At 37.8% G+C, this 24,095-nt stretch overlaps 1 protein-coding gene across 2 annotated transcripts in view; it reads left to right on the forward strand.

Annotated features, from left to right (window-relative positions):
- The window catches only part of SPMIP4 (sperm microtubule inner protein 4), a 43,447-nt gene that overhangs the window by 13,364 nt on the left and 5,988 nt on the right, over positions 1–24,095 (forward strand). The window contains exons 4-7 of one of the 2 annotated variants that reach the window (XM_058724793.1): positions 8,990–9,061; positions 11,114–11,143; positions 14,189–14,370; positions 17,893–17,981. In XM_058724793.1, coding sequence (XP_058580776.1) covers positions 8,990–9,061; positions 11,114–11,143; positions 14,189–14,370; positions 17,893–17,981 — 373 coding nt within the window. Of the gene's footprint in view, positions 1–8,963; positions 9,062–11,113; positions 11,144–14,188; positions 14,371–17,892; positions 17,982–24,095 lie in introns of both variants that reach the window. The other variant, XM_058724794.1, reaches the window with a different exon arrangement.

Genomic DNA, 24,095 nt, shown 5'->3' on the forward strand with positions numbered 1-24,095 from the left:
CACAGAATTCAAGAGTGTAAAAGAAGAGCCAAAGACAGGTTTCTTAAGGGAAATCCAGTTTGAAATGAGAGGTTTGTGTCTGGTGCCTCACTGAATGCAGCCCTAGGCCACTGGGAGATAAAGTACTTGTTCCAATTAGAATGCCCATCATCCCTGGCTCAGAAATGCAGGTTGCTGTACTGTATTCTCTTCACAACTATGTTATATGTTATCACTTTGGCGTATTTATCTCTTAAAAATATATTTAGGACAAAGTCCTATTTTCTGATACAATGCACATTACTTGGCAAACAACTACAGAATAGGTTTTACTTGTTTCCTAGTAGGTAATAACTTCTGTCACAATATTTTCTTTTCTCCCCAAAAAGGGCCTTTTGTTTAATAACAGAATATTTTCCAACTCTCTGAGGGGTCAAGCCTCATCCCGGTCCATATAAAATCTTGCTCTAACAATCACACCCTACCACCTTCCCTAATGGGGATTTTCAGTGGGGTGCTGTGGTGCCACACATTCACCCCATCCTCATGGGGAACAGGATCACCCCTTTGCCTCACCAACCCTCCACTCATATGACTTTATAAATTGAAAGTACCTGCTTCTTTTTTTTTTAAGTTTATTTATTTATTTTGAGAGAGAGAAAGAGAAAGGGAGGGAAAGGGAAGGGGCAGACAAAGAGGGAGACAGAGCCCCAAGCAGGCTCTGCACTGTCAGCACAGAGTCTGACATGGGGCTCAATCTCACTTTGTGAAATCATGACCAGAGCCAAAATCCAGAGTTGGACATACAACCCACTGAGCCACCCAGGCGCCAAGTACATACTGCTTAGGAAAATGTCCAGTGAGAGGTCCTATGGTATGTCGTCTGAGGTTAAGAAGTTAAAAGAACATGGCTTACTAATGGAAATATAATCATATGCATTTATATATGCATGTTCCAATGCAATGTCCCTGTCAACATCAGTATTCCTTCCGGCATTTCATGACATAACCTATATCTAATTAAAACACTTTTAAAGGAACTTAAACAGTATCTACTTAACCAAGGTCGGAAATTCAAAGTGAAATTGTCATCACCTAACTCAGCATCCACTCGCTTAGAAGAATGAAGTTACAAAGTAATAACAATTTATAGCTTTGTTTTCACTTCCATAAACACTTCTTCTTATAAGTTTGATAAAGTAGCAAAGTTTTTACTTTGTTTAAGAAAAAGGAAATGAATTTTCCTCTAACAACCTGGCAAATGTTAAAAACCTGTTCGATAGATATACAGTGCTCTGTGAACTAACGAATACTTTGAAACTCTTGCTAACCAGCACCCTTTAATGATGACACAAGTAGTAGTGGTGGTGATAATGCCTGGAGGTTAATGCTTATGAAACAAAATCACAGAATATCCCTCTCCTGTTACCTAACAGAGAAATAAACAGGAAATTCACCAGCAGCCCCCAAATAAGAAAAGAAGAACAACTTTATGCCATTAATTTTAATGTTATGTCAAGAAAAGAAAATTCCATGTCATTTATTACAGTTTGTAACTAAATGTTTCTCAAGAGGGCATCTGGAGCAGGACAGTTCTTTGTCCCGTATACTGCAAGATATATATCATCTCTGGCCCTCAACCTGTAAATACCAGTCTCATTCATTGTGACAACCAAAATAAAACCAGCCACACATATTTCCAGACCCCTGGAAGTGCTGCAGGTCCAGAGAGAAGACACACTATTGGTTGAGAGGCATTATACCTAACTCCATCCCTATATTCCAAATGCATACTGAGACGAGTCAACAAAATCCTGATAATTCTCCAATTTGAAGAGAAGATTAAAAGACTGAGCAATCCTAATAGGTAATCCTATTAGAACTGAAGAAAAGCCTCAAGAGCAGAAGCCTCTATTTTAAAAACAACATGATCTCAGGGCACCTGGGTGGCTCAGTTGGTTGAGCGTCCAACTTCGGCTCAGGTCATGATCTCACAGTTCATGAGTTTGAGCCCCGTGATGGGCTCTGTGCTGACAGCTCAGAGCCTGGAGCCTGCTTCAGATTCTGTGTCTCCCTCTCTCTCTGCCCCTTCCCCGCTCATACTCTGTCTCTGTCTCTCAAAAATAAATCAACGTTAAAAAAAAAATTTTTTTTAAATAAAAACAACAAGATCTCAAGAGAGATGAAGTTGTGCAGAATATGTGGTCTTCCAGAACACTGTGTTGACCTGAGGGAATGAGTAGAAGCCATGGGTATGGTTCCTTCCCTAAATGAAAGGAATGAGCCTTACAGAGGACATTTAATAGGACCTTAGACAGCAGTACCAAGAGACTCGGATTCCATCTGACACAATCTCAGCACTTAACTCTCTGTCCCCTCCATCCCATCAGGCTAAAGAAATATGGAGAGAATAATATTCAGTCATCAAGCTTGTAGCACAGACAGAAAGGCAAACTTATTTCAGATGACAGGATCAAGAATTCACCCACACTAGATCAGAGCAAATAGCTGCATTTAAACAGAGCTGCTCAATTAAATATATGTAATATGAGAAGAAATGATGAGGCACCAGGAATATAAAATTATATCTATATCTGTATCTATATCTATATCTATATAGCACATTAAGAAACTAGTCTGAGAAAAAACATAGCCCAGGAAACAAAAGTAGATTCTCTCTTTTTTTTTTAAACTACATTCTTTATAAAGGGACTAAATAAGTATGTGAATCTCATAAAAGACAGGATGATTAGAAAATAGAATATTATAAAAGGGAAGACCACAAGGCTTAGGGAAAAAATAAGAAAAACACACAAAAGCACTCACAAATCTAGTAAAAAAAAAAGAAGCAGCAAGAAACAGAATGGATGTGACTGAAAATTGATATAATGGCATAAAGACAATAAATCACAGAGAAAGCAGAGAGAAAAGATAAGGATATTAAAGCAATAAAGGAAAAAGTTATGGCTATTAAGAACAAGCATAATTATCATAAGGAAAACTGATGTCCCAAATGCAGAGGATCTAACAAGTAAAACAAATTATAAGTAAATCTAACAGAAAAAGGTACTCAGAGATACACAAGAAAATTCCCTTGAAATTAAGAACTGAATCTGAAAATCAAAAGCATATACCATATAATGGCAAAAATAGAGTGGAAGTACTGACATTGAGATACAACCTGGTTATTTTAGCGAGAGAGAGAGAGACGGAGAAAGAAAGGGAGAGAGAGAAAATGTGAGTGGGGGAAAAGAGCACAGAGAGAGAGAGAGAGAATCAGAGAGAGAGAGAATCCTAAGCAGGCTCCACGCTCAGCATGGAGCCCAATGTGGAGCTCCATCCACAACCCTGGGATCATGAGTTGGGCCAAAATCAAGAGTCGGACGCTCAACCACCTGAGTCACCAGGCGCCCCAATATTATTTTATTCATAAAGAAAGAGTTCTCTCAACATTCAAGCAGGAAAAGCAAGGCACCTACAAGAAGGAGAGGAGGCTGCCTCAAGCATCTACAGCAGCATTCAACTCCAGAAGACCTATCATCAAAGGTTTGAGTAAAAGTAAACATAACCCAAAGATACTGCATAACAATTGTCAATCAAGCATAAAGACTGCGATACAGGCAGAATTTAGAGTAATAGCACCCAATGAGCCCTTCTTAAAAAAAAAAATCTGAAAATGAAATTTAACAAACCAAAAAATAAGTCAAAATAAAGAACTCAAGAACAGAGATACTGTGATAAAAGGGTTGATGATGAACATTGAATCCATTCAAGCATGAGATGTCTGGACACTAAATGGTGAGCCCTGAATCCATTCACATGGTTGGGAAAATTATCATCATACAATTAGGTAAATGTTATAAACCTTGGCAAACTACAGATTAACTAAACAACCAAAATGGAGAGATCAGAGAGAGAAAGCAGAAGCGAGTGAAATGGTCTCACGCCTGAGAGTCAAAATTACCTAAGAAATAATAATGACTCCCAACATCCTAAATGTTTCAAAAACGTTTTCTTACTTTTACATGAATCTTTTAGAAATTTATGTCTATGTAGTGAAGAAATATACTTATGGTTCAGGAATTCCTACAGTTTTACACTGCCATCTATTAAGTGCTAATTAATTTTTTTAATTTTAATTTTCTTTTAGAAATTGAATGAACATTCATCCTATTCTTGAAACTATGATTCTGACTACAGCTGTCCATTCCCCCATTCTTATTTCCTTACATCTACTTTTTAAAGAGAGACAGATATCTAGAATCATGTTTTACATGGTAGTATTTATATGTACTTTTTTGTAATTACTTAAACCTTTAAAATGAGAATGATTCCATTTCCATAAAAACAGAAAACAATCTCTTTTTTAAACAACAGCATTAATCAAGTACTTGTACTTGATTAGCCACACATTGTGCTAACTGCTTTATAGACATTATCTCATTTAAATTAAATTACATTTGACTTTTTCACAGTAAAACCACTTTTGTTCTTTTTTAAATTAAATGTTAATTTCACAAGTTATCCATTTGTATGTGTTAGGAGTTTTAGTTGCAAAAACAGAATCTGTTCTGACTAGTTTAAGAAGAGGATCTACCAGAGGATATTAGGTTAACTCACAAAACTGTGGGAGGGCTAGAGAAATAGGCTAATTGCTAAGCTTCCAGGAATAATATCCAGACTCATTCTCGAGACTCGCCTCCTCAGGGAAGAGCTTCTGCTAAAACTGGGCGGCTCTGCTGCTACCTTATTAGCAATATGGATGCCCCTCTTGAAGCCTGTGTTTTTAGGCTACTCACATTCAAATCAAAGTCTGGTTGCAGATATGGATGACTGGCTCGCTGGTTGCTCAAGGGGCTGGAAAGTGGATTCTTCCTGGGCAAGTGGGATATTCAAAATGTGAAAACTAACAGAATACTGAGAGGGTACTGTAAAGATGTCAGCCACCTGTGCCAGTTGACTGTCACACTAAATAACAGCAGCAAAAACAGTATCATGCTTTCCTATTCAACATGTGGTCCATGCACCAGCAGCATTGAGTACCATCTAGAAAATGATAAATGCAAAATCTTGGACCCCACCCCAGACTGACTGAGACAGAATCTGCATTTTAATAAAATCCCTCAGGTAATTCTAACATGCAGTGAAGTTTGAGAACGGCTGCCAATGCAAGACGTTTTCATGAAAATGCACTCACCTCCAAGGGGGAAACCCAGAGTCTCATCAGTGCCTGCATCCAGCTCCAAGTCCAAGATCTCTGGGTGACGTTCTCCTCTAGTTCAGTCATAATCTTGCCCTGACAGTTCACAGCTACACACTTAATGAAGTAAACCGTCACCAACACCCTATATAGAATAATAAGGAAATAAGGGAAAAGGGTGAATGAAAAAATAAAATTAGTTAATATATAAATATATTATATATAAATATATTATAAACTTTGTAGTAATTATATATTATGATATATAAAACATATAGAAAAATATATTGTGTGTGTATATATATAGAATATATATAGAATATATATACTATATATATACAATATATATAGAATATATATAGAATATAGAATATATTCTATAGAATATATATAGAATATATAGAATATATATATAGAATATATATAGAGAGAATAACATAATTATATACATAGCCAAGTTCACTTGCCCTCAGCAAGCACCTGGGCTGGTACAAGTTCATTACAAGTGGGGTACCCCTCAATGTTGTTCCTGAGAGATCTAAGCAATTAGTGGTTTTACCTGTGTGAGGCTGCTCCAGTATTCCATTAAATTTATGCCACTAGAGGCAATACTAAGAGGTGTCCAAAAGATTCTTTAGGTTCTAAAAATACTTTTCCCCATGACTGCACAGCAACAGTCCTCTTGCCCCTGACATTCAGAATCAATCATCCCAATCTACTTCTTGCCTGTTTTCTCCGATCATAAGGAGCCTCCAATTACCACATCATCAATTCAACTTCCAATTCAGTGGGACCATTGTGTCTTCTCATGGTAGCATTTCTCCCTTGACCTCAAACCCAGCAAAACTCAAGGGAGTTGGGAAGGAAGTAACATTTTTCTCAAGTGTAACAGTAAGTATAATAGTGAGAGGTTCCACTCCGACCCTTTGCTTTTTAGACCATCCGTTCTGGCTATAAGAGACACCACTTCTTGGCCACTGGTTCAGAGCATGTGCCACACTCTTTAGGACAAGCTGCAGCCACAAATGAATCTTCAATAAGCTATTCTACATTCTGTAAATAGGAGACCAGTAAATCCTTTAAATGCAATCATTGCCTTATTTCTTTTGTGGTAAATTGAATTCCTTAATCAAAAGTAGTATTTTTTAAGATAGCATGCAGTGAATAAGGCATTCAGGAAGTCCACTGGTGATGTAACTGGCAGAAGTATATAGAGAAAGAAAGGGAAATCTGTCTTTAGAAGTGTCTACTCCTGTGGGGATAAATCATCTCTTTCACGATGTAATCAACCTCCCATCAGGTGGCTGACTAGTACACCCAGGGAGAGTTTTCTCTATGAAATACTTAGGGTTAGGGGCACCTGGGTAGATCAGTCAATTAAGTGTCTGACTCTTGATCTTGGCTCAGATCATGACCTCACCGTTCATGAGTTCAAGCCCTGCACTGGGCTCTGTGCTGGTAGCACAGAGCCTGCTTGGGATTTTCTCTCTCCCTCTCTCTCTGCCCCACCCCTACTTGTACTCTCTCACTTGCTCTCTCTCAAAACAAATAAATAAACATTTGAAATACTTGGGATTAGTAACTTCCACTGACAAACTCAAATGTTGCCAGGTCAGTTTGATGAGAAGTTCACGTTGTTTAATCTACCTATAACTTCTGTCCTGCCTCCATGGTAATTTAATTTATGAAGCCACCGAGCAAGCACTGTGATGACTGGAGAAAGCCTGACACTCACAGAGTTGGTCACTTTGTTTGCCTAATTACGAAGCACATCCTCAACTGTAAGACTCTCTTGGTTAGGACTCTCGTGGGGTACAAATAACCCTCACTACTCTAGGGCCATTCTCAAAGACTGAGAAAGCAAGCTTTTTAGAACTTTGGGTAGATGAGATAAAAGACGGGTGTTTAAAAGATACCTGGAGCCACAAGCGACAGTTGAGCACTACGATGTATATTAAAACACTATAAGCACCAAGAGCAAAGGCTAATGTAAACCATGAACTTTAGGTGATAATGATGTGTTGATGCAGGTTATCAATGGTAACAAATGTACCACTCTGGTGAGAAATAGTAAAATGGGGAGGCTAAGCCATGTGTGGGGATAAAGGGTATGTGGGAAATCTCTCTACCTTCTCTCAACCTTGCTGTGAACCTAAAACTGCTCTAAAAATACAAGTCTTTCTTAAAAAAAAAATTTAAAAAAAAAAGTCAAAGACAAGGTCCAGTCTCCTTTGACCACTGTCCCACCAATTCCAGTTTCCTTCCTAGAAGGAACCATTGCTGTCACTTTGATGTACCTTCTTTCACACCTTCTGCACATTTATATAATTATACATGTACCCCTTGAAAATATATGTATTATACAGTTTAAGTGTGGAATCGCTGGATGTATAGTATTAGGCAACTCGGTTCTTTTTTCGCTCTCTGCAATCTAAAGACTGTAAACACAGATTGATCTAATTCATTTTAATTTCTCATTGTGTCTACAATACAGACGCATCAGAGATTATTTAGCCATTTTCATATTGTTTCCCTTTTTTTGACATTAACTATATGTAACGAATATCCTTCTTGTACAGTTGTACAGGCCTCCGTGAGCTCATGCACAAATGTTTCTCTAGGGAAAATCCTAAGTGAAAGTTATGAGTCACAATATATGAATATTTTTAATTTTTTTAACGTTTATTTTTTTATTTTTTTATTTTTGAGACAGAGAGAGACAGAGCATGAACGGGGGAGGGGCAGAGAGAGAGGGAGACACAGAATCGGAAGCAGGCTCCAGGCTCTGAGCCATCAGCCCAGAGCCCGACACGGGGCTCGAACTCACGGACTACGAGATCCTGACCTGAGCTGAAGTCAGACGCTTAACCGACTGAGCCATCCAGGCGCCCTGAATATTTTTAATTTTAGAGATATGGCCCAAATGCTTTATATTTTCACGGTAGTGTGTAAAAGTATCTATTTACCCACACTCCTGGCCAACTGTGTCATATTATCAAACTACATAATTTTTGCCCATCTAGTAAGTATAAAGATTATCTGGTTATCAAAATTCATTTCTCTGGTTGAGTACTTATGTTCATGTTTTCTTATGTATGGTCATTTACATTCCCTTTTCTGTTCTTACTCTTTGCCCATTTGAACTGTCTTTTAGCTATAGGTTCTTACTAATTATATTCTAGATAGTAATCCTTTCTATATCTTTATTGCAAAAATTTCTTCCAACCTTTGTTTTATTTGAGGTTTTTTTTTTTTTTTTTTTTTTTTTTTTAAAGTAAGCTTCATGCCCAGCATTGAGCCCAATGTCGGGCTTGAACTCACAACCCTGAGAGCAAGACCTGAGCTGAAATCAAGAGTCGGACCCTTAACCAACTGAGCCACCCAGGCACCCCTATTTCAGTTTTATTCCATCCCGTATTCAAAGGTTTTCTTCTGATGTCATAAAATTTCCTTTTGGATTTTGAATTTAAAAGAAAAATCTCATTTAAAATGTTTTCCCCACCACAAAGAAAAAAATACATTCTTACATATTTTAATATTTGTATGTTTTCCCCCAAATATTTAGATTTTTAATCCATCTGAAATTATCTTTATGCATAATATGAAATGGAAATTTACTTTTTTCCAAATGGCTAGTGATTTTTCCTGCATTGTTTACTGAAAAGTAAATCCTTTGCCACTGACTTACAATGTCACCTTTTCATATACTGAATTTCCATAAATACATGGTTGTTAGTCTGTTCATCTTTTTACTATCTGATAATCACTGTATTAATTTAAAAAGATGTTCTATTTAATCTTTCTTTTCAGAAAACTTCCTATTGAACAATTCTATTATTTGACACAGAACAAAAAAAGTGACATCTATGGAAATGATTCTTTGTAAGTTTGGGGTTTCTTTTCCTCATAATGGACCAAATAGCTTTTTTAAGTGAAAATGTGTTATATGAGAAATAAAAAAGCTCCCAAATGGGAACTTTTAGAAAAACAAAAGTGTTCTTTTATTTTTCCATCAGAGATCATTAATAATAGAAACAAAAACCAAAGAAATAAAAATTTAAAAAATAAACCAAAACCCACTTATAGTTTGTAGCAATTAAACAAAGAAAAAAATACGAAATATGGAATAGTAATTTTCGAAAGAATTCAAACAAGTCATCTGGGTCCATTTCTCTGCCTTTGACCTAGTTAATCTAATAAGAATCTGTTAAATTTCTTAAAAGTTTCATAGGAAATGCCCCAGCGCCCTCAGCAAAATTTTTCGTCAGGATATTATGAGGGGAGAGGATTATCATGACAATTTACAAATAATTTGTAATAAAGTTACTCCCTAAGTCTCCTTTTTGGATAAGGAATATTTTTAATTTACCCTTTGCTTAGAGGAATTACTTTCCAGCATATTAAATTATCTTTCCTCTCTGCAATAGTCTGTTATATATATTTAAAAAGCATACTTCTTAATTTTCAGATAAAAATAAAATACTGACAACACTGAAGCAACAAGGAAAATATCACTTCTTTACCTTTATTAGAATTGTGAGGAATTTGTGTAGATAAGAAGTTAACATAGAGTTCAGCCACAAGAGGGAGCCAAAAAGACGTGAAATTTGTGGTGGCTACTAGGTCCTATTCATTTATCCCTTTGAGATCACTACACTTTGAAAAGTAAATGTAGAGTGCAGCAGTAAAATAATGGACTGGTTTAGGTCAAGGGCCTGGGTCTCTGAGCATTTTTAATTTTCATTTTATCCTTTCAAACTTGAACATTTTAAAAAGTTTTCTTTTTTAAAAATTTTTTCAATTTTGAATCCAACTGATTTTAGATATACACTTGTCAATATCATAGCTAAATTTGTCACATGAGAAAAATTTTAGATGCTGATTTAACATTTCATATATTATAGCCAATCTAGTAACTCGGAATTCCTTGGATTATTAATATTCATTGCCCCCGCCTTCCCCAAATCAACCATAAATATAACTGGAAGACATGTTTTTTGGTTTTGTTTTTTAGTCCCAAGCCTGCAAACTTGGAGTCCAAATAAAGAAAGACATAAACCTGTTAAGATTCATCTGAATTATGTGTTGATAATACACTGTGGAATCAAAACATAATATAGCTTACGTACCACTTTCTAAAGAAACATACAAAACTTAACCGGCACACTCCATTTTGTTGACCTCTGCTATCAACAGATAACATTCTATTCACTTTTTTATGCCTGAAATATTTCAGAAATATCTGCATAGGCTGAAAGTAACTGTTGAATCCAATAGAAGTAGGTGACAGGCCTGTAGTGTGGACTTTGTTCCTGGGCTTCAGTATGATTTCTTGGCAGGCAGGGCTCAGGGTAAAATAGTAAAGACATAACTTTCAAATGAACTGATTCAGAAAAGACATGCCTCCAGAAACGTGTTCAGGTTTGTTCCAGCCTTTCTGTCAACGGGGCAACATTTATGATCGTGATAGATCAGCAATCCTGGGCAAAGGGACAAAGCACACACAGTACTTCTATATCTTGTCCCACCAGGCCACACTGAGGTCACTTTAGGTCATGTAATTGCACCACATGCATGGTGGCAGGCTGCCTGCAGCACTTTGGCTACTGCCTGATTATGAGGGTGAATGTCAAAATCAGAGCCGCATTATCATTGGAAGCAGTCAGTCCTGCACCTGCACTGCAAATAGGAAATGCAAAATGGGTGGTGAGTGGGACTGAAGTTAGACTGATCAACAGAACTGAGATATGAGGATATCATCCCTCTGACTGGTCAATATTCAGTGTTCCAGAAAGTCAACCGAGAATGTTATCTTAAAGACACTGTAGTTTGAAAATGGGATACATCTTTATTTTTAAGCAAATTTCTAATAGGAATGTAAGCTTTGAAAAGTCCTTAATATAAATTAGGATTTGTTTCCTGTTTTTACTCTAGGATGCCCAAACCACCTAATGCAACAGTACAGTAAGTATATACTTAACATTTTCCTTCCATGTTATAGTCAAGTAAAAAATATTGGCAATCCATGTCTCAGTGTGAGTACAAATGTGACTTTTCATGAAAGACTTTAACAAGTGGGAGAAGAGGATGGTATTATATACTCTGCTAATCCTTTCTTAATAAACTTTTTAATTTAGTACAGTTTAAATTTGCAGAATTATTTGAAAAACAGTACAGAGTTCCTATATACCTCATACCCAGTTTCCCTTATTAGCAATATCTTACATTAGTAGGGTGTATTTGTTACAAATTCATGAGCCAAAATTGATGTATTGTTATTAACGAAACTCCATGCTTTATTCAGATTTTTAACAAAAATAGCCTTTGTACTATATACATAAAATATTGAATGAAATCTCATACACAGATTCAAGACAGAGTCCATAGCTTTTGAGTTTTAGAGTAAAATGTGTTTTGCTAAATCATTACCAGATATAACTTAATATTATTAACTAGGAAATCGTTTCTAGAATCTGAGGGGGAAGAAAATTCTGCCTCAATCCCAAATGATCAGAATTAAGTGGGCCTCTCCCTGCCTTTGTAACTTCCACCTTTTATCCCTTCTTCACATCGCAAAACCCTGGCCACAGACAAAACCAGAAAGACCCAATAACTATGTATACACGTTTTGCAAATTTACTTCCTATTAGGGGGACCAATCCCCAGGAAAAAAAAAATGTCTTATGAAATTCTTTTGGTTCTGTTTTTGTAATTTAACGTGATCTTGGCCTTTGGAATTTGTATTCTAAATTAAGAAGTCAATCTCTACTTTCTGGTCGTGTCTTTGTGATGAACAAGATACAAGATACAATGAAAACCAAATGCCTTTGTCGGGCAGTCCTAGCCAACATCGGATTAGTACTAAATGGGGCCACCCTGCCCTGGCCTCTGGGTGCATGCTAGCATTTAGCCTGTTGAATGATTCTCTGATAAAGAGGAGAGATAAAGCAGTTAGCATAAAGCCAGGAACATAACTGCTTTATTGTTGTAGTTATTGTTGTGGTTAACATCTCAAGGCAATGTCCTCTGAGTATAATTCCTGCTCCTGTAGTAGTTACAATGTCTCAGGACCTCCCACATTAACCACTGAGATATTTTCTAGGGACAGTGGACAGACATGACCATTTTATGAAATATTCATACCACATTTCCTTAAACTACATCATCAAGTCTAGGGGAAATGGCATTGAAAGTTCAAAAATTAATCCCACTGATTTGCCATTCCCACCAATTCTTACATCTTATCTCAATCTGACACATACTGGGAAAAATCCAAGAAAATCAAAATTAATCTTATTCCCAGGTAGGTTAATTAGCATAGACTGAGACAATCATTATACTGTATTTACTCAGCCATTCTTTCTAGTATGATTTGTGACTAAATGTCTCTGTTGGACAATATTTGAACCCTGGACTTTCTCATTTCATTCTTTACTGTCCCCAGGGTCTCTATCTTTCTTACCTAGGTCCCCTTCTTTCTGACTACTACACCTGAAAGTGAACGAAGCAAACCCTCAAGGCTCTGAATGTACAAGAACTTCTCTTATAACATGGGCTTTTTACTAGACCTCAGTAAACTCCGTCCTTTCCTGACTTAAGTAGACTGGACATTCTCCCCATGAGGAAAAATGTGTTCATTCCTATTTTATTCACAGTTTGCTCAAACTATAAATGATCGTTTATTTTCAAGCAAATTTATAAGGGGAAGTTAATTTGAGGGAGATGGTTAACTATAATATCCACTGAATTAGACAATGGAAATGTTTATTTAGAATAAGTGGAAATCACTGTGTTGTATATAAAAGGAAGTATACCCAATATTGCTTCACTGAAAGCAGTTACTAGGCTAGTGTTTTTTATGACTCTGAGGTACATCAGTGAGTTGGAATTCAGGAATGAATGTCTTGATTCTGTGTTCTAATATCATCACGGAGTTGATGACCTCGTGCCTTGTACCAAGCCATGTAGCCATTGATGTGGTGCTTTTTAAGCAAAATAAATACATCAGAAAAGTTTAGTGATTCACAATAAAATGATGCCATACCCAATGCAAAAATGTGTTCAACTGAGGGAGTTTGTGACAAGGGCAAGAAAACCAAATCTTTCCACAAAAACAGAACGAGCTGGCCTTCATAAATGACTTTTGCTTGAAGTCTAGACTTTTTCTCTTACAAATCAGCCTTAACTTCTTGCGGTATCTATGAGAGATCAGAAACTTGTTAATAATCTTGGACTGCTAGGTATTTCTGAGAGCCCGTCATGATGCCAAGGCTGCTGAATTCAGTACGGATTTGCATTAGCGGGCCGAGTAAGCAGTAAGGGGCCGGGATCTGGGCCTGGGCCACCGCTGATTGCCAGCTATCAGCTCTCACAAATCTCTGCTAGTTCTTTTAAGAACTCTGCTAGTTCTTCAAATCATAGTAAAATTGTATCCCTGTGGTCTTTTTAACTTGTTGGTTTTTATTTTTCCCATCAGTTTATCAGCTATTTTTGGCTTTTTGATTTCTAAACAGTACTGTGTACATAAACAGGCAGTATATTTTGTTGATTGACTGCTTAAAAGAAACAGATGGCCTAGGTTGAAAGTTCAAGGCAAGATGGTTGGATATCACTTTGCATACTGAAGCTGAATGCCCAGAAATGATTCCATAAAATAAAGCACTGGGATCCTGTTAAAACAAGAGGCAGGAATTGAAAACAACTAGAAAAACTACAGATTTCATGTATCTTCTGCATTAGTTGTGAAAATTATTCACAGATAAAGAATTCAGTTATGATTTATTTTAAAAAGTAATTTTTATTTCTCTAGCAAAATTAGGAAAATATGTTTCGTGGCACATATTCCACCAGAAAGCTAACTCCAGGAGTATAGGGGCCTTGGCTCACTGTTGTATCCTCAGAAATAGAATAGTACCAGTCACAAAGAAGGATCCCAATAAATATTTGATGATTAATTTTTTTCAATTGCATTTCTTTCTATTCTGTTTTGTTTGCTCAACTAAATTTCAGAGAAACCTGCTCCCCATATCCGATTGAACACCCCTACCACACACACATCTCACGTGGTGCCATGTTCCCGACCTTTACATCACCTAAGGATCCTTACACTGGCATTAAAGCCCGAAGCCAACGGCCGTTTCCTCCCACTGTGCCAACGAAGGCTTACGATACGACGATTTTGAAAACAAGAGGTAAAATGTGGTTTGGTATCAGAACAGTATTAATTCTTCTCATATTTGAATTTTATTCAATTAATAAAATCAAAGAAAGGAGGGCAAAGGACTCAAGACACAAAAGTGTGACCCATCAGATTAGGAAAGTTGTTCCTAACTGGCTGTGCTTTAGAATCACCGGGAACCCTACCACAAACCAAGTAAATCAGATTTTCCGCAGGTGCTCTTAACTTTTCTTCTTTATACAGCCTTCCATGCTAGAAGCAGAAACCAAACATTGTAGAATTAGTTGTTTTTATTCTACCTGTTTTTTTCTATTTTTATTTCCTTCCTGCTTTCTCTTATGGCTTAGCTTTTAAAAATTTTATCCTAGCTCAGGTAATTAGCACAAGGGACAATATTTGGTTCAGAGCATCAGGGTCTAGACATAGGTATAGCAGTTGTGATGAAACTGAGACAATGTCATTAAAACAAGACTCAGAAAGTAACAGGAACAATTTGTTTAGGTCCTCTTAACACCTTGGGGCATCTTCTTGCAGAAGCAAACCTTGGGGTCTTTCCAGATGTGTTGTATTAGGATGGTAAGCCCATTCACTAGTCATCAAGTCTCTCCCACACTAGATATCTTAAAACAGAGAAGAAGCCTATGGAGAAAGACTGAAAATACTACAGAAGAGGTAACCGAAGGTGACAGAAAAGGTGCATGTTAGGCAGAGAGAAACATTTGTCGAATGAATTTAGGCTGTGATGTAGGTAAGACCCAAGAAATGTCCTATAATGCAGTGCCACTGTACATAAATATTTGGACCCAAATGTTTGCCATCATTAGTATCAACCTCCGTACCTTACTAGGAGACAGCAGTAATATTGTGAAAGACAGTATAGTGGAGTGTTTAAACATGGACTATGCAGTCAGATGGCACGGGTAGAATTCTAGCTCTGCCACTCTGCCACTTACTCCCCATGGACCATAGAAAAGTTTCTTAACTTCTTTGCCTCCACTTCTCAATCTATAAAATGGGACTATGAGCACCTACTTCATAGATACCAGAGATAAGTGTTAGCAGTTACTACTTTATTACTCTCTACCCATATAATGATTCCAGTATGTGTGCCACATACTGAATTTCTTCATTACCTCTTAGTCCAATCATGGATAAAAGGTAGTGAAATCTGTATCAAATATATAGATATATAGACATCTACATACATATAAATACACTCAACTCTAAATGATACACATACATACATATATACATGTAAATACATGGGAGGTTGGGGTGGGAAGAGCTGTGCAAAAGAACTACAAGATAGGATGCCAAGCAACTGAAATTTGTATGATCTTATTAGGCAAAGTGTTAAAGTTAATTTATTTTTTCAATCCCTCAATTAGATAATTTCTAAAATTACATGAAGTGCATAGAGTTAACAAGAAATCAGAGAAATGTGTGCAGAATTTATAAAAACACTTTTCAGTGCAGTTGTAGGTCACAGACTAAAGCAAGTTACCACCACCATTACCCACTCTTCCAAGCATCCACCTGTTCTGACCAGTTAGTCACTCTTAGAGGACCTTAAAAAGATGAGTATATTGGGGCGCCTGGGCGGCTCAGTCGGTTAAGCCTCCAACGTCAACTCAGGTCATGATCTTGCAGTTGGTGAGTTCAAGTCCTGTGTTGGGCTCTGTGCTGACAGCTCAGAGCCTGGAAGCCTGTTTCAGATTCTGTGTCTCCCTCTCTCTCTGCCCCTCCCCGCCTCATGCTCTGTCTCTCTCACTCTCAAAAATGAATAAATGTTAAAAAAAAAAAATTTTATCTAGGACCAAAAATGCAAAATTTGTTCTGATATTTAAATATTTTATAGAAATCCACAAGAAAACACTAACATGTTTATCAAACAATAAGCAAAAGACAAGGGATGACAATTTAATTACAAAAGACCAAAAGAAATGTTTTTAAAAAAGAAGCAAGTTCAGGGGTGCCTGGGTGGCTCAGCTGGTTAAGCGTCCGACTTCGGTTCAGATCATGACCTCATAGTTTGTGACTTTGAACCCCGTGTCGGGCTCTGTGCTGACAGCTCAGAGCCTGGAGCCTGTTTCAGATTCTGTGTCTCCCTCTCTGCCCTTCTCCCACTCGCAATGTCTCTCCCTCTCTCCCAAAACTAAACATTATTTTTTTTTTTTTTAAAGATGAGTATATTGTAATAACCCTTCTAAAAGACCGTTCCAGGGGTGACTGGGTGGCTCAGTTGGTTAAGCATCTGACGTCGGCTCAGGTCATAATCTCACGGCTTGTGGGTTCAAGCCCCGCATCGGACTCTATGCTGACAGCTCAGAGCCTGGAGCCTGCTTCTTATTCTGTATCTCCTTCTCTCTCTGTGCACCCCGCCCCCCATGCTCTCGTGCGCGCGCGTGCTCTCTCTCTCTCAAAAATAAATAAACATTAAAAAAAATTTTTTTAAAGACCTTTCCAAAAACTACTATACTACCACATTAGGTTTTCTACACTTATTTGAACTCTTCTTTAATAGAAAGACATAGAAGAGTGCCTTAGTACCAGATTGCCTGAGTTTGAATTATTCCGCTTACTAGCTGTGTGATCTTAGGCAAATTGCTTATTTTTGTTGTGCCTCAGTTTCCTCATCTGTTAAAGTGGAAGTAATTGTACCTTACAAATAGCAATGTGAGTGTATACATAAAACAGTACACAGTTTTATGTACACAGTAAATGTTCAATATATGCCAGCCTTTGTTCTTATTACATATGAGGATAGATGTTCAGAGCATTCTTTTTTTTTTTTAAGTTTATTTACTTTGAGACAGAGAGAGAAAGAAAGAGACAGAGACAGAGACAGAAACAGAGAGTGAGCTGGGGAGGGGCACAGCAAGAGAGACAGAATCCCAAGCAGGCTCCACACTGCCAGAGTGGAACTCACAAACCTGACCCAAAATCTATAGTCAGACACTTTACCGACTGAGCCACCCAGGCGCCCCAGAGCATTCTTTAATGTGGAACTTCTTACAGGACCAGAGGAGACCATGCTATATCTGATAAAGCTTATCAGACTACCACTAATACCTAAGAAGCTACATTTTTTAAAATGTTCTCTTTCAGTACCTTTTTGGTAAGCAAATACTAATTCTATTTCTTGATATTTAGGCAGGGAAAGCCCAAAACAAGTAGTACAGAAATGTATTTACTAAGCCTTCAGAGACCAAAAGAGGACCCAGGAAAATTTAAACTTAAAAGTTATAACTTACCTAAGAATCCCTTTCGTTAACAAGAAAGGTACATTTCCATTGCCCCCTCATATTGCTGGCAACACTCGGGTTAGAGACTCATTCTTGCTCTGTGTGGCCCACATGCTGCTCATCAAGGGGAGCAAGAATTAAGCAATGCTCTAATACACTAGCTAAAATATGCACCCTCATTCCTCTCTACCTCCTATCATCTTGTTTCTGTTTATTGCACCCCAAAATCCCATTCATAGAAAACTGTTATTGCATATTCAGAATAACAGCACTCTTCCTGAAAATTTCAGGTAACCCTTACAGATATGAACTGCTTGATTTTCCAATGGATTCAAAGAAGAAAGCCTTGAATTGGCCAGGTCAGGGTGTATATTATGATGTAAGTATCTTTTAAATATGTGTTTAAAACAAAGTAAAAATGTTTTTACTCTATACATTTATGAAAACCCAAAAGATGGGCTGTTTTATTTTCTATCTGCTTAAAAAACTTGAGATTTTGACCATGATTCACATTTTTTTGTGTGCGTTTCCTTAGCTGATTTCACATACTTTGGGCAGTAAAGTAACATTTCCACAATTACTAAAAAAAAAAAAAAAAAAAAAATGCTCCCCACTGAAAGAAGGTGGAAGGCTGCATTTCACTCACTGTGTATCCCCCAACCCTATTCTTATAATTCACAGCGTATTAAGTAACTCCAAATATACATAAGATAAATGAAAAATTCTCAGAAAGGTTTACAATTATTATCCCAACCATTATATTTGTGTAGAATCAAAGATAAAAACAGCAGCCACTGTGTATTGAGAAACTGCTACACAATGACCATTCTGGATACAGTATATCACTTAGCCTTTATAATAACTTAAAACGGTTAGTATCATCATCCCCATTTTATAGATGAGGAAACTGGGTCTCAGAGAGTTTGTGGCTATCTCATAATCATTGAACTCAAGCTTGTCGGACTCCACTCTCTGCTCTTAAGCTCTGTACCACGACTCCACGTAGGCAGGGAGAGAAAATTTTTAATCATGAAGGAAAAGATCCGGACATTTGAAAACTATAATAGCCAACATTCATTGACCAATTAGTTTGTGTGAGGCAGTACCAAGTGTTTTCCATATATTATCTTCTTGCATTTAACAATCTATGAGGTAGGCAAGAAATAACTATGCAAGGCTAGAAACATTTGAATTTTAGTTGGGATAACCACTGTGGCAGGCCAGAGTGTGGTCACTGCGGTGTCACACAGTCATCTACGAAATACACAATTTCCTATTTGTTTTTTGTAAAGTTATACATCAGGAAAGATCCTTACAGAATCATCTATCATACTGGACCTCTTTAATTCTTTCAAGCAAAATCTATATCAGAGTATATGAAGAAATATGAGAAGTCATTCGAGAGACCATTCTGTCAATACACGTTCTTATGGCCAAAGTCTCGAGTTCAGTGGTTTAGTTTCTTCTTTTAATCTCCCTCACTTCCTCCTGCTCGTGAAAATGCTGCTGTCCTCATATCTCAGCCCTCTGCAACAATCTTGACTAGCTCTCCTTTACCTAAGGGTAAATTCCAAGGGTTAACTGAGCTCCGAAGACCCTTCGGAGTCTGGCCTTCCTTCCTTCCTGCAGCCTGGCTCAGCTCGCTGGTCCTTGAACAGGTGGATGGCCATCTCCCACTCTTGGAATGCTCTCCTTTCATGGCCTCTCTGCCTATGCAAAACTTGTTCATTCTTCAAGGCTCAGCTCAACTCTGGTTGTTTCTGCTGCAGAGCAGAAAGTGAACCAAATAAGGAGACCTGCATTCTAGTTATTCCTATACCTGCCATTTGTTCTCTTGGTAATATTAGCAATATTATTTCTGTTCTTTGAGTTTACATTAATAAAATATACCTGTATAATTTCACTAAAATCTGTCCAGCAGACTTCACAGGATATGAGGATTATATGAAGGCTATAAAAAGCACTTTGAAAAATGGAAAGTGCTATAATTTATAAGCATTATTACTCCAACAGAAGTGATTTCCCCTCTTCTGAGTTTCTACAATTATTATAACCAATAACTTTTTACATGTATTTTATATCTTATCAACTCAATTACAAGCTCTCTGAAAGTGGAATATTTTATAATATCTATATTCCCCACAGCACTTTGTACGTAAATATTTTTGACTGATTTATCTGACTCTTCATCCAATGATTAATCCAACTTTCTTAATCTCTTCTAATCTTAATTTTCAATCTTTCAGTTATTCTTCTGGTTTATCCCTAATCCTAATCAAGTTTTGTACTCCGCTGGACAGAAAAATAAAATAAAAATAAATTTGATACTGGGCTTGAAGGCAGTTATCTCATGACTCATCCATTTTTCCCCCTTTAGGATAATACCTATTCTTGTCCTCCTTGCGCTTCACCACTTCACTGGGGAGAGTGGCCAAGGGGTCTTCAACTTTATCTGCAATGTTCTATCTCTGTTAAAGGAGAATATTTTGTATAGTATTTACCTTTCCTGTTGTTAGAGCAGTGGTTCTCAACCTTGGCTGCACATTAGAATCACCTGGGGTGTTTTCAGAAATCCCAGTTCCCAGGCTGTACCCCACCCACATTATAATTGATTACATAATTATAATCAGCATTCTCTGAGGGTGGGAGGAGGCAGAGGGACACTAAGAACTTAAGTAATTCCAGGGGTGCCTCGGTGGCTCTGTCGGTTAAGCACCTGACTCTTGGTTTCGGCTCAGGCCATGATCTCCTGGCTTTGTGGGTTCGAGTCCCGCATCGGGCTCTGTGCCGCCAGCACAGAGCCTGCTTAGGATTCTCTGTCTCCCTCTCTCTACCCCTTCCTCACTTGTGTTGTCTCTCTCTCAAAATAAATAAATAAACTTAAAAAAAATAACTTAACTAATTCCAGAAATATATCTCCTGGTTATAAAAAAGAAAACTTCCAGAAACCATATTTTAGTACTTTCTATCTAAGCTGATAAGACAACATGTGTAACATTTCGTAAAGAGTACAAATTTTGGGGTGCCTGGCTGGCTCAACTGGTTGGGTGTCAGCTCAGGCTTGACTTGGTTTCAGCTCAGGCCATGATCTCATGGTTTGTAAGTTCAAGCCCCAATTCAGGCTCCATGCTGTTAGCATTCTAACAGCTTGGGATTCTCTCTTTCCCTTTCTCTCTCTGCCCCTCCTCTGCTCTGTCTGTCTCTCTCTCAAAAATAAATAAACTTGGGGCGCCTGGGTGGCTCAGTCAGTTGAGCATCCGACTTCGGCTCAGGTCATGATCTCACGGTCTGTGAGTTCGAGCCCCATATCAAGCTCTGGGCTGATGGCTCAGAGCCTGGAGCCTGCTTCCGATTCTGTGTCTCCCTCTCTCTCTGCCCCTTCCCTGCTCATGCTCTGTCTCTCTCTGTCTCAAAAATAAATAAAAACATTAAAAAAAAAAATTAAAAATAAATAAATAAATAAATAAATAAACTTAAAACAAAAAATTTTTTTAAAAGTATAAATTTTAAAGTGGCTCAGCTCCTGGTTCTAAAAATGTGTCAACTGTAGGGGTGCCTGGGTGGCTCAGTCAGTTAAGCACCCGACTTTGGCTCAGATCATGATCTCACGGTTTCTGAGCTCGAGCCTTGCTTCTGGCTCTGTGCTGACAGCTCAGAGCCTGGAGCCTACTTCAGATCCTGTGTCTCCCTCTCTCTCTGCCCCTCCCCTGTTCACGTTCTGTCTCTCTCTCCCTCTCAAAAATAAATAAATAAATAAATAAATAAATAAATAATAAACATTTAAAAATAAAATAAAATTTTTAAAAAAGAAAAAGAAAAAATGAAATAATTTATCAATTGTATAACCCTTGATAATATATTTAATTCTTCAATACCCCAGTCACCTCATAGATAGAACAGGAATAATCATAAACTCTACCTCATAGGGTTGTCTTGAGAATGAAATGCATGTAAAAACACTCAGCACCATATTAGCAGAGAGTAAGCTTATAATAAGTGTAACCTTCTGTCAATGTCATTATTCCAATGATTACAAAACTTTGTTGACCTAGAACATTAAGAAATGGGTGGTCTTGGAAAGGGGAATATTCTAAATAAGAGTTTAACCTTTTAAAAATTAAGTTCTGGGCCTTAATTTTAACACTATTTTAAATGTCATTTTGCTTTCATCCTTTTACATTCCATATATATGAAGCCTGTGCCCTCAAGAGTCACAGAAATCTAGGTGCCTCTTTCCCACCCACTCCCCAGAGACACCCTACCTTTTTATCTCTTTGGCCTGACCCAGTTTTCCTTTCCTCAAGAGATTTTGTCTCTTCCTCAAATGGCCAAAGATTTTCTGTTCTATTTCTCAAGAGCCAAAGCATCTGGTCTTAGCTTTTGCAATATGAAAATATTCTTTGGGATAATATCTACCTTGTAATCATCTTTTGAGTAAGATAAAATATAATAACCACAGAGGTCAAGTGACATAAACTTCCCTAACTTTGGACTATCTGAAATATTTTAAGGAACAATTTTAAAAGCCTAACCGAGGGGCGCCTGGGTGGCGCAGTCGGTTAAGCGTCCGACTTCAGCCAGGTCACGATCTCGCGGTCCGTGAGTTCGAGCCCCGCGTCAGGCTCTGGGCTGATGGCTCGGAGCCTGGAGCCTGCTTCCGATTCTGTGTCTCCCTCTCTCTCTGCCCCTCCCCCGTTCATGCTCTGTCTCTCTCTGTCCCAAAAATAAATAAAAAAAATGTTAAAAAAAAAAAAAAAAGCCTAACCGAGCCTACTATCTATTATTCCTTATCTGTAAATATTTGGAAAGACCTTTGGCTTCTCTTGCAAAGAGGATCCACTTATATCATCCTTACAGAGGAATGTGGTTTCCTTCTTGAACCACCAGCCCTCTTTCTAATCTAAAGTGCCCATCCCCCTCCTAGAGATATATTTCTCATTCCTAGGACAGTTCCATCTCTATATTGAAAACTGGCCAACTCTTCACTTCAAATATCCCTGACTCTTTACACTCTTACAAAACACCACAGGTTACAATACAATTTCCCATTCCCTATTTTCTTCCTCTGTGCCCTTGCCTGCATTTTAGTAGATCACTGCTGTTACTTAAACTAGATTAAGACACAAGATTAATCCAGCCCCTCAGAACAATATTTGAAAAAAGTCCTTATTTCTAAGCTCGCTTTGCAAATCATTGTAAAGATAAAGAGAACAGAAAGGGTTTTCTTTAGCCCTGAATAAGCAAACCACATATTAGTTAAAGGTTTATAGAGGTGGTTATTGAATACTTGAGACAGTTTTCTAACAAGTGCCTTTTATCATGACTATTCTATATGTGGAAAATGGGGAGCACTCCAACCTCACAGAGTTGCTATAATCAGCATCACCCTTAGGTCCAGGAATTTTAGAAGGCCCCGTGCCTTTAGGGCCCAGCTCTGGCCTTCCTCTGGCTACACCCCTCCCTATGGGACAGGATGTTTATGGGAACAAGACAATCTGTCCATCTAGAGCCCATGCTCCCCAGGCTCCCACCCCAGACTGATGTTACACTGCAGAATTCCCTAAAAAAATGGCTTTGAATGCAGTACTAGGGCCTTCATGAGGTCTCTTCCCCAGGTCCATCCTCCCAGGGGTTGACAGTGCTCCAAGCCAATATCTACCACAGGGCCAAAGCAGTTGCCAAGTGATGGCTGTTTGGTGGAAGTAGAGGTAATAGGTATAATGGAGCTTGAACTTGAGGGCCAGGGTACCCTTATATATAAGGCACTTCACCATTTGGGATGGAATTGGGGGTAGGAAGAAAGCAGCAAGTGATGTTGAGGCCAGGGGCCAGCAGCTAGCTCTTTTTGAACCAGTGTCCCCACTGCAGTCTAATAAGTCTAAATTTGAACTTGGTCTTCCAAGTTGTCATGAAGGTATTTTGTCAAGGTAGGAAAATGGAACATATTTATTTAACAGCTTATTTGCTTATTTATAAATTAAACTATTTAGGAGCACCTGGGTGGCTCAGTCAGTTAAGTGGCCAACCCTTAATCTTTGCTCAGGTTATGATCTTGAGGTTCATGGGACTGAGCCTTGCATTGGGCTCCATGCTGGCAGCATGGAACCTGCTTGGGATTCTCTCTCTCCATCTCTCTCTACCCTCCCTCCTACATGCCCACATGTACATGCTCTCTCTCTCTCTCTCTCAAAATAAATAAACTTAAAAATAAAATAAAATAAAATAAAATAAAATAAAATAGTAAAGTAAAATGAAATAAAGTAAAATAAAAGAAAAGAAAATGAAATAAAATAAAATAAAATAATTTACACTAATGGAATGTAGGGTCTCAATATAGCCCCAGGACCTGCAAACGTTAAGGACAGGCTTTGTTCAGGACAAGTGCATAGTGTTCATGAAAGTTAATTCCATACTTTCCACCACCATCCATACCTCTGCTCTTGCTGTTCCTTTGGCCTCCCTATCTCTGCATGTCCTTCAAGGCCTATTTTCT

This window comes from Neofelis nebulosa, chromosome 4, assembly GCF_028018385.1.
Source record: "Neofelis nebulosa isolate mNeoNeb1 chromosome 4, mNeoNeb1.pri, whole genome shotgun sequence".
Taxonomy (NCBI): domain Eukaryota; kingdom Metazoa; phylum Chordata; class Mammalia; order Carnivora; family Felidae; genus Neofelis; species Neofelis nebulosa.